The sequence below is a fragment of the Sporothrix schenckii genome (genome assembly GCF_000961545.1).
Source record: "Sporothrix schenckii 1099-18 chromosome Unknown Cont47, whole genome shotgun sequence".
Lineage (NCBI taxonomy): Eukaryota > Fungi > Ascomycota > Sordariomycetes > Ophiostomatales > Ophiostomataceae > Sporothrix > Sporothrix schenckii.
In genome coordinates this window covers 303,641-316,298 of record NW_015971148.1, presented here as the reverse complement: position 1 = coordinate 316,298, position 12,658 = coordinate 303,641, and the positions used below count along the sequence as shown (strand labels likewise).

At 56.8% G+C, this 12,658-nt stretch overlaps 6 protein-coding genes across 6 annotated transcripts; 2 read left to right on the top strand and 4 right to left on the bottom strand.

Moving 5' to 3' along the window:
* Positions 1 to 910: 910 nt before the first annotated feature.
* SPSK_03224 (uncharacterized protein) lies at positions 911 to 2,710 on the bottom strand (the record flags this gene model as incomplete). Its single annotated transcript, XM_016730065.1, has 1 exon — positions 911 to 2,710. The coding sequence occupies one exon, from the start codon at positions 2,708 to 2,710 to the stop codon at positions 911 to 913; it is 1,800 nt and encodes a 599-aa protein (XP_016584669.1).
* Positions 2,711 to 4,095: 1,385 nt separating this feature from the next.
* SPSK_03724 (uncharacterized protein) lies at positions 4,096 to 4,491 on the bottom strand (the record flags this gene model as incomplete). The annotated part of the gene is made up of 1 exon (XM_016730558.1): positions 4,096 to 4,491. The coding sequence occupies one exon, from the start codon at positions 4,489 to 4,491 to the stop codon at positions 4,096 to 4,098; it is 396 nt and encodes a 131-aa protein (XP_016584668.1).
* A 1,533-nt stretch (positions 4,492 to 6,024) lies between these two features.
* SPSK_03505 (phenazine biosynthesis protein) lies at positions 6,025 to 7,017 on the top strand (the record flags this gene model as incomplete). The annotated part of the gene is made up of 1 exon (XM_016730343.1): positions 6,025 to 7,017. The coding sequence occupies one exon, from the start codon at positions 6,025 to 6,027 to the stop codon at positions 7,015 to 7,017; it is 993 nt and encodes a 330-aa protein (XP_016584667.1).
* Positions 7,018 to 7,584: 567 nt separating this feature from the next.
* On the bottom strand, positions 7,585 to 7,925 carry SPSK_03748 (uncharacterized protein; the record flags this gene model as incomplete). Its single annotated transcript, XM_016730582.1, has 2 exons — positions 7,585 to 7,673; positions 7,754 to 7,925. 2 exons carry the CDS (start codon positions 7,923 to 7,925, stop codon positions 7,585 to 7,587), a joined length of 261 nt encoding a protein of 86 aa, XP_016584666.1.
* Positions 7,926 to 9,117: 1,192 nt separating this feature from the next.
* SPSK_03501 (uncharacterized protein) lies at positions 9,118 to 10,114 on the top strand (the record flags this gene model as incomplete). The annotated part of the gene is made up of 2 exons (XM_016730339.1): positions 9,118 to 9,228; positions 9,299 to 10,114. The coding sequence occupies 2 exons, from the start codon at positions 9,118 to 9,120 to the stop codon at positions 10,112 to 10,114; spliced, it is 927 nt and encodes a 308-aa protein (XP_016584665.1).
* Positions 10,115 to 10,611: 497 nt separating this feature from the next.
* On the bottom strand, positions 10,612 to 11,868 carry SPSK_03410 (acyl-thioesterase; the record flags this gene model as incomplete). Its single annotated transcript, XM_016730248.1, has 1 exon — positions 10,612 to 11,868. The coding sequence occupies one exon, from the start codon at positions 11,866 to 11,868 to the stop codon at positions 10,612 to 10,614; it is 1,257 nt and encodes a 418-aa protein (XP_016584664.1).
* Positions 11,869 to 12,658: the final 790 nt, after the last annotated feature.

Here is a 12,658-nt window from a genome sequence, read left to right as displayed (position 1 = left end):
CTGTTACTGGGAGCAGTATACATGACAAGATGACCTCGGAAGGACTCATCCAGAGCATCGCTTCGATGCTCAAAACGTCCCTTGACTTGGCTCAACAGTACCTGGAAAATAGACTGTCACAGTTCAAGTAGGCCACCATTCGAAAGATACCAGTCAATCGCATCGAAATCTGATGTGTAAACAAACAACATTAAAACCCGAATCAGCAACATGCCGGCTGCAAGGACGCTTTAATTGAGCAGCTCCGTGATCAAGTCAACAGCCTCTAAAGAAAAGAGGCCGAAATTCTCGCGGAGATGGCCGCATTGTTCTACGAGGAGAAACAGGAAAGAAGAGGGCCTCCGGACTTGTCAACTTTGGATTCACCGCCTCATGGACCTGGACGACGGCCTTGGAAACGTCCAATGGAGGGCACGGCCGGATTACTAGTTTGTATTTATTATTATTATTATTATCTGCCTTCTTCAGCCAGTCTTGGCTATTGGCGTCTAGCTAGGCAGAACCCTCCTGGGAAAAAACCTACCACAGATTTATGTGCGTGCATGTCACAGGTGCCAGGGGTGTGCAATGGCCTTTTTTGGTTTGCCTCCCAATGGTGAAATACACATTGTCATCATACTGCATTTATTTCTCATAACTGGTGGTAAACTCGATGTATTACTGGTTTTGCTTGTGTTTTATTTTTTGGGCAGTTTCTGATCAATTTTGAATGTCACGGCCCACCATCAAACCTCCTCGTCCTGACTTCCTTTGTCGGTATTATCTCGCCCTTCCCCTTCTGCTTCACATCTTTTGCTCCCATAGTTCAGTCAAGCACGCCCGCTTGTTTTCACAAACTACCAAACTCCGTTTGCCTTGCAATCGTACCATCACCACTCGCCTCGTCTGTACCCTCCGTTCGCCGCTCACCTCACAACCCGTCCACTGCGTCGCCCGTCTTGAACATCACACGCACAGAACCGGGGTCGTGCTCGACCGTGGGCCCCAACTGCCACGTGTTGGGCGCCATCGGCTGTGCCTCGCGGCGCGCGGCCTCGGTCGGCAGCACTGGGCCTGGGATGTGGCTCTGCCACCACATGTCCGTCACCGGCGCCTCGGGCCCAAAGTCCTGCCACACGGTGATTTCGAGGCCCGCGTCGCTGGCGCGCACCGAAAAGTCCGTCGGGCAGCGGGCGCAGCTGCCTTCCGCCACCAGACGGTCGATCGGCTGGGTGGCCTCTCCTGTTTGGGTTGGGGGAGGCGCCTGGCTCGCTGCCAGCCTCATCCTCCTCTCCTCACGCAGCCGGTAAACATGGAGGTCGGCCGGGGTGTAGTAGAGGGTATCGGCCATATTTTTCTCTGGCAGTGGTCCGTGTCGCAGGCGTTCGTATACGTTGGGATGTTTGTTCACTGCATAGACGCACCTCACTGCGCCGACGAAGCGGAACGGTGCTTGGAGAAGCGGCAGGCCCTCGTGTGTCGGGTGGATTGCGTCGACGACGTACGTTTGTCTGTCAAGGTGTCCCAGGCGGTTCAGATGCAGCAGGTCTCGTGTCGATGCTCTGTACCACACAGACCAATTATCGTGTGTGACGAGCTGGTGAGGACAAATGGACAACGGAACGTTGTAGAAATCCAAGTAGCTCAGGCTCACAGTCGTTTTGAGTAGAAATAGAAAGCGTGGCTGGTGTGGATGATGCCCCGCGTCGTCGCTGCCACTTTGGAGAATCACCCGCGGCACAAATCGGTACTGGATAGTTGTAGGTTCCTCTTCTTTCCCTGTGTTCGCCGAGACCAGCCGTCGTTGGGCTGAATACGGTTTAAGCGCGGCTCGTACCTTCGTCTTCAGCGCGTCACGGGCCTTTGTGGTCAGGAATGGTTTAATCTGTTCGTCTGGTGATGCTCTGGCGTGTTCTGTAGGCTGTTCTGTAAAGGTTTTCTGTTCTTGGGAAGGCTCCTTAAAAGATGCTTTGGTACGTATCGAAACCTGATGGTCGATGGTGGAGCGGTTCCAGGGCATCCGGTACCAAATGCGTGCAAGTGCTCCTCCTGTGGCTCTCGACATGTTGCCTTTCCGTACCGTTTCCGCTGTGAACTTGCGAGCTTCCTCGAGTCTGATTTGGTCGCGTCTGTCCTTTTCTGTCTCGTCCTCTGCAAGCATACGGACGCGCTTCAAGAGTACCTGCACATCGCGGTGGGCGAGTCCAGCAAGGGGCGTGCGCCGTGCCGAAGACAAGGCCCCGGTGAAAGTGTGGAGGTTCTCGTCGTAACGAGGCTCATCCAGCGGAGAAAGGGGAGTCGAACGGTGGCATGGTGGTTCAAGACTGGGCTCGGTGAGCGCATCGTTTTTAGATGCCTGATCGACGAGTGCTGTATCACGGGCATGGCCCTCGTTGTCCTCTGTACGATGCAGGTGTACGCATTGCTCACACACATAGTGGTCCGGTAGGTCGCGGGCGATGGACGATAACACGTCTAAAAAATCAGGTCGTGCTAAAGTCGAGCGTAGTGTAGGCACATCAGCCTCGCCAGTTAAGCTTCCTTTTAAATTCCGACACGTGAGGGCCAGGGAAGCCTGGTCGGCCGAGCTCACGCGGTTGAGAATATTTCTGCGTATGATCCAATTGTGAAGGGCGTGGAAAAGGCGATCGTTTGTTGGGATATCTCGGTCGGACAATCCCACTCGTGTTTGGCGTTGCCGGTCACAAAACGTGTCTGTTTTTGACGGCATAGTAGATTTCCGTAATAAAATGACGAACCGGAGGAATACTTGAAAAAGTGAAGGGAGAAAGTGCCAGAAGGAGCGAGAATCTGGCGCATAGTTGAGATGTTGATGATTTAGAGTTGATCAGTATCGGCCTTGAAAGTTGTGAACCTAGACGGAAAATTGCTTGAAAAATACAATTACCACATACAAAATTTGCCATGCTTGCCACATTTACAGCAACGCTCGATTCTGTTGGTCGTTGCAGCTTTGGCAAGTAAGTGATTAAGCTCTCATATGACTTCTTGATGACGAATGTTGCCCTGTACATCTCAGTAATAGTATCCATTACTTGCACGCACCAACACAGCGAATGACACACATATTAAAGACATCAGGTCCCTTCTCCCAAAAAGGCAGCTTGCGTAGTAAGGACGACCAGGGGGTCCCGGGATGTGTTAAGTCGGTGTTGGTGATTGCTCAAGCTCTCTCGCCAACCTGTATTCCGGAAGTCTGTTGCTCTGAATAAGTCAGCAGAGGAGTGGTCCGGCTGTGAGACCAGCTTGCAGCTGGTGGTACAGGTCGTCGGGGGTTGCAGGGCCAGTTCGGCGGCGGCGGCGGTGTTCCTGTACATGATAAAAGGACGTGGGCCACTGTTTCGTTCCTGACGGCCGCAATGGCACTCCAGGGAGCCTACGGCGTTAGTTTATATTTCAATATTAAATGAATCGCTGACAACCAGGTGGGGTACGCGAGTTCATCATGTGGCGTTGCTTTTTCTTTATTTTTAATCCATGGACAAGCCTCTCTCTTCACTTGCCAGTAGAAATCAATTTGTTATGCCGTGACATTTTGATGACGAATGTACAACATAGTGCTTTGCATGCTGTCCCTCAGTACTAATGCCCCTTGAAGGTCACGCGACCTCACTGAACGCCCAGTATGTTGTACTCCGTCGACAAAATGGTAAAGCCCAGTTCTTCCCGAATGCTGTTACAACATACCGAATCAAGCTCCACGTAACTGCCCAGCCAGTCGTGCTACAAGCCCGTCACTAACCCCTCGATGAACATACATGATTTGCCCAGGCCCAAGCATTCATTCCGCCCGTATCAACAGCCATGGCACAGAACGGCCGCCGTGAGAATCAACCGATGCTCGGGCAACAGCTGCTTGCTTGTCGTCTAATCACTCAAAGTGACGGGTCGAAATGGTGTATGCTCATGTTGGTTTCACCTCGAAAGGCTACTCGACCCAGCAACCACGTTGAGGTATGAGCGTTTGCTGGGTCCCAAGAGCCACCCCTCCACCCGACCCTAGTAATTCTGAAGCCTGTACTAGAATGGCCCTTTCGCAAAACCTGCGACGCCGTTAGCAGAACATCTGCAGCCGATCCGAGCTTGCCTGTTCGTCTAGACCAGCTCGTGGCCCATCCTGACGATATACGCATGATGCGCCTCAGCAACCTTCGCCATATCGTCGGCCCGATTTTTTTCGCGTTCCTTCTCGCCGACTAAAGCGACCTTCTCCGCGAGAAGTTTGGCGTTTTCGACTTGGAGGCTATTGACTTCAGCTTTGAGCTGGTCAATCAAGGCGTCCTTGCCGTCGTTCTCGTCGGGGTTGTTGTCGGCGACGGGACCGGTATGACCAGGAGGGCTCACGCTGCTGGCTGCAGGGCGCGCACTCTCGGCCATAGGCCCGTTAAGTTTGTCGGAAAGGTCGTTTACCCTGGTTTTGAGAGCGCCCAACTCCGCTCTCATAACCTGCATGTCGGCGAGAAGGGACGCCTGCGCTTGCTGGGAGAGCATGGGGCTTGCCTTTGGGTCCCCAGGTTCAGGACCAACGATAATGGTGCGGACTTTCCGCTCACTACGCTGATATTTCGCCTGTGCCGTCGCGGCAACCGCCTGCCAAGCGGTACCGACTGCAGGGACCTAATCTGCAGCGGTAGCCATTGTATCTGCAGCGGTAGCCATTGTAGATCTCTTGCAGACGCAAGCGAATCTGAAGAGAGTGTGGGAAGTGTGGATTGGGGACACTTAACTGTGGTTTGAGTTGTATTGTTTGTGTGCTGTACTGCTGTGAAGCTTGGGTCTGGAAGAAAAAGAAGGAGAGTCTAAGACAAGAAACGGATGACGTGGGGCGAGTAGATATATGACTTTCTCTTTTGCATCTTCGTTTCTGCCTCGACGTCAGTTGTATGTTTATTTGTTTTGTTCGTTCCTACCCAGACAGAATTTTGAGCGGGCATAGAAGGACGAATACGGGAAAGAGCAGTGCAGCTCCCATATCCTGACTTATGTCTTTGAGGACGAGAGCTCCTGAGTTGCTGGCACAATATGTCACCTGCCATTCGTTCTTTCTATCTACGATGATGAAAATGAGAGCAAGGCGCCATAAATAAGAAATGGCATATCCGTTACCGAAGTATCGGTTTCGAAACACAAGTGACCGTGGCGCTATGCCAGGGAAACAAAGAGGTCCTGTTTCCGGATTTTGTAAAGGAAAGGTAAACAACACAAAATCAGCACGGCGCTCTTTCCGTCTTGGCTTCAATAGGGGACTTCTTGGTCCTTTGTAAACAACAACTGTCTTCACACGGGCATGGAGCCTACCCAGCTCTTGCTTCCTCTTAAAGAAATACACCTGTGCTGAATACACCCGTGCTCTGCATGTGTTTCCAAGTATGTTATATAGCCGTAGTACGGAATGCTGGAGACCTTACGCAAGGAAACTGGCCTCTTTTAGAGAACAGAGCATGACGATGTTTGTTGTATTGACTTCTCGTGTAAGTCGATTTTCGTCACGTGGTGCCAGCCACTCCAAACATATACACAGCCACAGGGACTGAAAAAGAAGGCACAAACAAAACAACTGAAAGAAATGAAGGAAAAAAAGGAAAGAAAAGAAAAAGAACAGGAAAACTAATTCCAGAGGAGCGATCGGGCGGGGAGCGGGGGGGGGCGGTACACCGGGCCCTCCGGTGCCAACAACACTATCACGCACACCCCTACACCGGTCCTCACCTCAACTTACATCACCATACACTCCAACTGTTTACTTTTTTGTTCTGTTTGTTATTTTGTTGATTGTCTACGCCCTATGACGAGCCATGCATCTCCATCTGACTACATTAAAGATTAGTCATCATGGCCGTTGGTTTGCCAAATCGGGCAGGACCCGCAGTAGAGCACATCCACAACGATGGCACCATGGCAAGATGCAAAGGTGACTCACGGATTGCATAAATAAATGCCGTCTGCCCATTCTGGCTGTCACGCCCGTCATTTTCAGTTTCGTATTCTCCATTCTCACAACATCTTCCGTCTCGTCCCGCCGCAATGTCCACGCCGCTCGAGCTCTCGTTTGTGACGCTGGACGTCTTCACGACCAAGCGCTTCGCGGGCAACCCGCTCGCGGTCGTGCATGTGCCCAACGGCGTGACGGTGGCGCAGGAGACCAAGCAGACGGTGGCGCGCGAGTTCAACTTTTCCGAGACGGTGTTTCTGCACGAGGCGACGGGCGACGGCGGCCGCGACTACCCCGTCGACATTTTCACAATCGACCAGGAGCTGCCGTTTGCGGGGCATCCGACGATTGGCACCGCGAGCCACGTCCTGAGCAAGACGGCCACCGCAGACGCGGCGGCCACCCTCCTCGTCAAGGCCGGCCGCATCCCCATCGAGCGCGTCGGCCCCGCCGGCCCCGCCGACCCGCTGGTGGTCCGCGCCGCCGTGCCCCACGACGTCCACGTCCACGCCGGCCACCTCCGCACGACGCCCGGCATCGACGCCGTCCGCGACGCGGGCGCCATTGGCCACGGCGACCCGGCCATTGCGGCGGCCGAGCTCGACGCGCCCGTCGTGTCGATTGTGCGCGGCATGACGTTTGTGCTCGTGCGGCTGGCGTCGCTCGCGCAGCTGGGCGTCGTCAGTGCGAGCAGCCCGGGGCTCGACTTTGCCCGGCTGCCGGACCTGCTGGACAAGGGGCCCTGGGGCCCCGAGGCGGGCGGGCCCGTGAGCCGGTACTACTACGTGGTGACGGACGCGTCCGAGGAGGGCGTGACGAACATCCGGACGCGCATGATTGGGTGGGCCGAGGAGGACGCGGCGACGGGCAGCGCGGCGTGCACGCTGGCGAGCTACCTGACGCTGACGCTCACAGCGGGCGCCAAGGACAAGCGGCTGCTGCGGTACAACGTGACGCAGGGCGTGGAGATGGGCCGGCGCAGCGACATTCTGGTGGAGGTGCAGGCCGCGACGGACGGCCGCATCGAGGGCGTCTTCCTCGGCGGCAGCGCGGTGGAAGTGTCGCGGGGGACGATTCGCGTGTAGACCCCGAGGACGACCGGGATTGTGCTGGCCATGGCACTGTGTTTTGTCGTGAAATGAGTCAAGGGGGGCTGTCAGCGTATATCGCAATTTTCTACTACACCCATCTCAGCGGCAGAAGGCAAAGTGCATTTTTGTGAGCGTTCCCTGCAACGTATGGTCCCTCCGCTGTGGAAGAGATCTCTTGTTTTCTTGCTTCCTTTTTTCTCGATTCAGGGTGTCGGGTTGCCGATCTTGTCTGACGGTTTTGAGACACGCGGGGAGTCACTGAAACAGCATGCTGACTTATTCGCGTCGCGAAACAAGAAATGGTTGAAGCCAAGTACGCTGTGCTCATAATTGCAATGCGCTAGAGCCGGCGATCGCGTCCGTTTGCAGAGGTAATTGACCGTACGATTTACTTGAGGCTCGGCGCTAACTGTGCAGGGAGAACCACAGTTACTGATCCTGCCGGCACTTAGGCTTGGCATTGGAGACCGGCCGCAAGTGCGAGGGGCATTCGGGCATCTGGCCATTCGGTACGAATTAGCGGCGGCCAAAATGGCCTTGGCACTCGTCAGAGGGTTGCAGCTACAGGCTAAAAGAGACAACATGGGCAGCAAACAGGGGCGTGCAGGGCGTGCAGGGCGTCACCGTCTCGTGGCGTCTAGAACTCTTGTCTGTGTTTAATTGATTAGCAGACCGTTTGCGTTTACCGCCTACCTGGTTGCAATGAATGGCATCTGCCAGACTGACATACTTTGCACGACAGTCGATTGCAGCTGCAGTGCGTCGGACGGCGGCATCAAAACCAACGATGCCGAATCCGTCGACGACGGCTCCTGGACGGGTCCTGGCGTGCTTACGAGAGCGGAGGCCGTCAGCTGAGCTAAGAGACATAAGACGGCGAGAATGGCGACGACGGTTTCCATGATCTCGGTCGCTGCCCGGCCATCGCTAATCTTAAACCTCACGAGTTGATTTCGCACGCGTCCTGCCCCCTGTCAGACCGTTTCCGAGTTTCAGAAAGAGCACAATTTCCTTGTCTACAGTGGCATCTCGACAGTCGGCGAGCACACACGTTATTCGTCTGTTGAGCGAGATGCCTCTGTGCTCGTGCTCGTATTGAGGCGCCTCCCACACCAGGCGGGCGCACACGTTGACAATGTGACCACGGCGCGGCCTGCCGCCTGCTGCGTCCCGGCGCCGCCACTCCTTGAATTTGGCTTTGGCCTGGCCCAAATGGGCATCCAACCACAATTATTGAACATAGCTGACGGTAAGGCTGTGGGACAATCCACTAGCGCGAATTGCCTGCATGCGTAGGGGATGCAGAATGCGCCGTAATGGAGACAGAAAGCGCAACGTTCCAGGGCTGGGACGATGCACTCTTGGGCAGTCTTCGTATTTAATACATTTCACAGTTGTTTCCAAGTACTTTTATGTCGTAATTCGTACTTTTCAATTACTCGACAAGGTCGCGCTGACAGGCCAGTTTGTTAGTTCGTTCGTTCTTTAGTTCGTTAGTTCGTTAGTTCGTTATGGCGTACTGTCGTTCTTAGTCCGCCCAGCCATTGCACCCTTCCAGACCAGGCCAATTTGGCCATGCTGCCAATTCTCACAAGCCTCGCAAGTCCTTTTTCAACAACACAACCCTGGCTCTCTTCACTGCCCCCCGTTCCATCCCTTTCCTAGGAGGCGCGACAATTTCCTTCATTCTCTCCCATATCCCATTTGCTTTAATGCTCGTCAGACAGGCTCACGCGCATCGCGCATCGCCTTTTCTCTGTTCTTGAATCCCAAGTTCACCTGGGGACCTGTCCTTTGCTATTGACGACACCTCACTTTTGTCCCTCGTTTGTCACCGCCACTGTCTCATTCGTTCGCCTCCAACGCTCGCAACCCCAACCCCCGACAGCCGCCCGTCCCCCCTCCACCCACGGCCAGCCTCCATCGCGTATTGGCAGCCGTGTGCAACGGGAGGCGCCGCGCCCAACGACCGCCGTGACCTCGTGACCGTCGCCGTGCGCCCCAAACACAGACGACCGACGGCCACGACGAACCGACTGGTCCTACTCGCCTCCCCCCCTTTGTTATTTCCTTTCGTCTTCTGCTCCCGCCACAATGTCCATCCTCATAGACTACGGCGTGTCCCGGCGGTTTGTCGGCATCGCCCTCGCCCTGCTGGCCGTCATCTACATTGTCCGCCTGACCCCGCGGGACATGGTCCCAACTGTGCGTCTTCTCTGTTCCTCGTGACTCGTGCCTCGCTCGTCCTCTGCGCGTACTGACACTGACCTGCCAGCCCTCCTTCCTCGGCGCCAAGCCGGAGACCAACGCCGTCGCGTCGGCCGGCGCCTTCCAGATCAAAGAGAAGGTCGCCCTCATCTCCGACACACAGTACTCGCCCCGCCTCGTGCCGCTGATCCTGCACTTCCACGCCGTCCTCGGCCCCGCGTGGCCCATTGTCTTGTACACCTCCAACGAGACCAGCGCCATCTTGGCCGGCACCAACGGCACGCGCCAGCCCGCCATCTGGCACCAGACCGTGGCGTCGGGCGCCATCGACGTGCGCATCATCCCGGACACGTTCGACCTGACGACGCGCCGCGGCGTCAACCTCTATCTGTCGCGACCCTGGCTCTGGGAGCAGCTCGCGCCCGCCAAGCATGTGCTCGTGTTCCAGGCCGACGCCATGCTCTGCGCCAACGCCTACGAGACCGTCGACGACTTCTTGGAGTGGGACTTTATCGGGGCGCCGCTGCACACCAAGCAAAAGTTCTTCAACGGCGGCCTCTCGCTGCGCAACCGCGACCGCATCATGGACATTCTGCGCAACCCGGCCAACAACTGGGAGAACGAGACGGCCGCCGGCACCTGGACCCTGGGCGGCGAGGACGTCTGGTTCTCGCGCCGCATGGAAGAGAGCGGCGCGCACCTGCCCGACTTCAACAAGGGCATCACGTTTGCGTGCCAGCACACCTGGCACATCGACCACTCCAAGACGCCGCTGGGCTACCACAAGGTGCACAAGGCGGCCGCCAAGTACCTGGGCGACATTGCCGCCTGGTGTCCGGAGATTGCCTTGGCCGCGCCGGGCAAGCTGGAGCAGGCGGAGTAGCGTGGCGTCGGACGGTGCCACCAAACGGTCGCGACCGCGACTTTGTGTCTTTTTGTCATCTCTCTGTCTTGTTGTCTCGTTGTCTCTCTCTCTCTCTGTCTCTCTGTCTCTTTCTGCCATGGTTTCGGTAGTCTTCGGTTGGTTCTTTCTACTTTGGCGTACATTATAAACGAGCTGGCCGTGCGTGTCCCTGGCTGGTGGGCTGGGATCTGTTTTATTTTTGTATGTTCTTTTTGTTCATGTCGGTTGTCATACAACGCCAGCCAACGTCGGCGCTGCTGCATTCTGTTTTGGGTATGTTTGCTATACTACATTTTCACTAGAATTGCATTGCTGTTATCCTAATGTACGTGTTCCCACTGTGCGTGGTAACATCCAACAGCGTGTCGCGGTCCATGCCATGCCCAGCGTACCAGTCTGCTGGGTTCGGTCTATGCTGTATTGTGTCCTGTTCTTTCCAAACAAAAAAGGTGCGCCGTTCGTGTTCGTCTATTCGCCTATAGCTTCCAGTCAAAGGGCATCTTCTCCTGCGCGATGCACAGCCCGTCCTGGTACTCTGTGGCCACGTGCACGCCCTCGGGGCTCCAGATCTTGTTGAGAATAATGGCCCGCCCCGCGCCGGCCCGCGGGAAACACACCTCCTGGATCCACCAGCCGGCCGCCAGGTCGTTGTCGGACGCGGCCGGCGGGTGGTACGTCATGGCCGCGGCGGCCACGTTGGTGTGCACGACAAAGGTGTTGCTGAGGGACGCGACCTTGTCGTTGAGCGGGAACTCGAGGTTGTTGGCCGTCATCAGCAGGCCGTTGCGGTCGGCCGCGTAGGCGTGCACGAGCACGTGCGCGTTGCACTCGGCCGCCGTCGCGCGCGGCAGCGGCGCCAGCAGCCGGTACAGAATCAGCTCGCGGCGGTCCGCGAGCGGCCGCCCGTCGTTGTACCGCGTCATGTCCACCTTTTTCATGTCCACCATGGGGAACGTGCCGACGACGTCGCGGCGGCCCAGCACCTCGAGCAGCACGTCAATGTCGACGGGCGGCGACGGCGCCCAGGCCGCCGGCGCCCGCTCGCCCAGGACCGCCGCAAAGCGCTGCTGCACCGGCGCCTCCTGGCAGTCCGCGCCGAAGCTGTGCGGCCGCGGCGTCACAAACGACACAATCGCCGTGAAGCACACAACCCCCAGCGGCCCGTCGCCCGCCGCGTCCCCCCGGAAATCCGTGTCGTCCTCGGGCACCGCGCGACCCGTCTGTGCCTGCGCCTGCGCCTTCGCCGGCGCCTGGTTGCTCGGCGCCAGCGGCTGCCGCGCCTCGACGCGCGCCGTCACAAACGACCGCCCCCGCGTCAGCACGGCCACCTCGTAGACAAACGGCCGGTCCGGCTTGCCTGCGGCCGTAAAGTAGCCGTGGATCGTGTGCAGGCCCAGCGCCGACACGTCGAAACGGCGGCCCGCGGCCTGCGCCGCGGCGGTGTCTTGCTCCAGCGTCTGGCACACGGCCAGCACGGATTGCGCATAGACGTGTCCGCCAAATGTGGCCTCGTGCACGGGGAACCCGGGCCGTCCACGGCCGAGATCGTCGATTTCGGCGCGCAGGTCGGCGCCCGGCAGCCAGGCGGGGCGGCGGCTCATGTAGCGGGTGACGTTGCTGCTGCCGTCCGGGTTGGTGAGGGAGGAGGCGCCGGAGGTCGAGTTGGGGTTGGGCGAGGCGGCCGGGAGGGGCACGAGCTCCATGGCCTCTTGGAATGTTTTGCGACGCGCCATTGTGTTCGCGTGTGTGTGTGTGTGTGTGTGTGTGTCTGTGTGGTGTGTTGGAGGCGATGTGCTAGAGTCCAACTGACGCAATTGTGTTCCCAAAGGCACGGAGTGTACGTCGCTCCGCGTTTGTTACTAATGCGACCTGCTCCAAAACTGTGCTTCGCCAGTCAACGGTTCGAGTAGCTGTTGCAGACAAACCCTCCCACCAGCTCGCCTTCTCGCGCCTTTCGGATGGGAGGAGCTTCACGGGCGGGCTGTTGAGCCGAGGCATTTTGCACGTGACGGCCACTTCTTGCTGACGCCCACTGACTAAACTGTTCGGGGCCGTTCACATTTATCCTGGGCCTACGGGGTACGTGATTTGGGGGAAACGAGTTGGAGGCTGCTGAGCATGTCCAGTTCGGCATGTTTGTCGCCTCTGTTGGACATATCTCTCAAAAAATGATGCTTGCGATGTGTCAGGAAAGAGTAATATCTACGATGCACAAAGCAGTGTATGTTGGTGCAAGAGAGTCCCAGTCAGATCATTGCGGTGTACTTACAGCGGGGAAAGGCCCTACGACGTTGTTTTATGGATGACTTGGCGCCCTGTTAGAAGCAGCTTACAGTGCGTACAGTGCTTACGTGCTTGCTAGGCTGTATTGGGGTAGAACATTGTCACTTTAGTGGGACCTGGGGTCGACTGGTGATGATTCTAGCAACGGCATTCAAAGGAAAGAAACATCCGAAAGAAGAGGAGGAAATACACATACGTAGTACATCGTAGCAAACGATTGCATCCCAAGCCAAGACATGG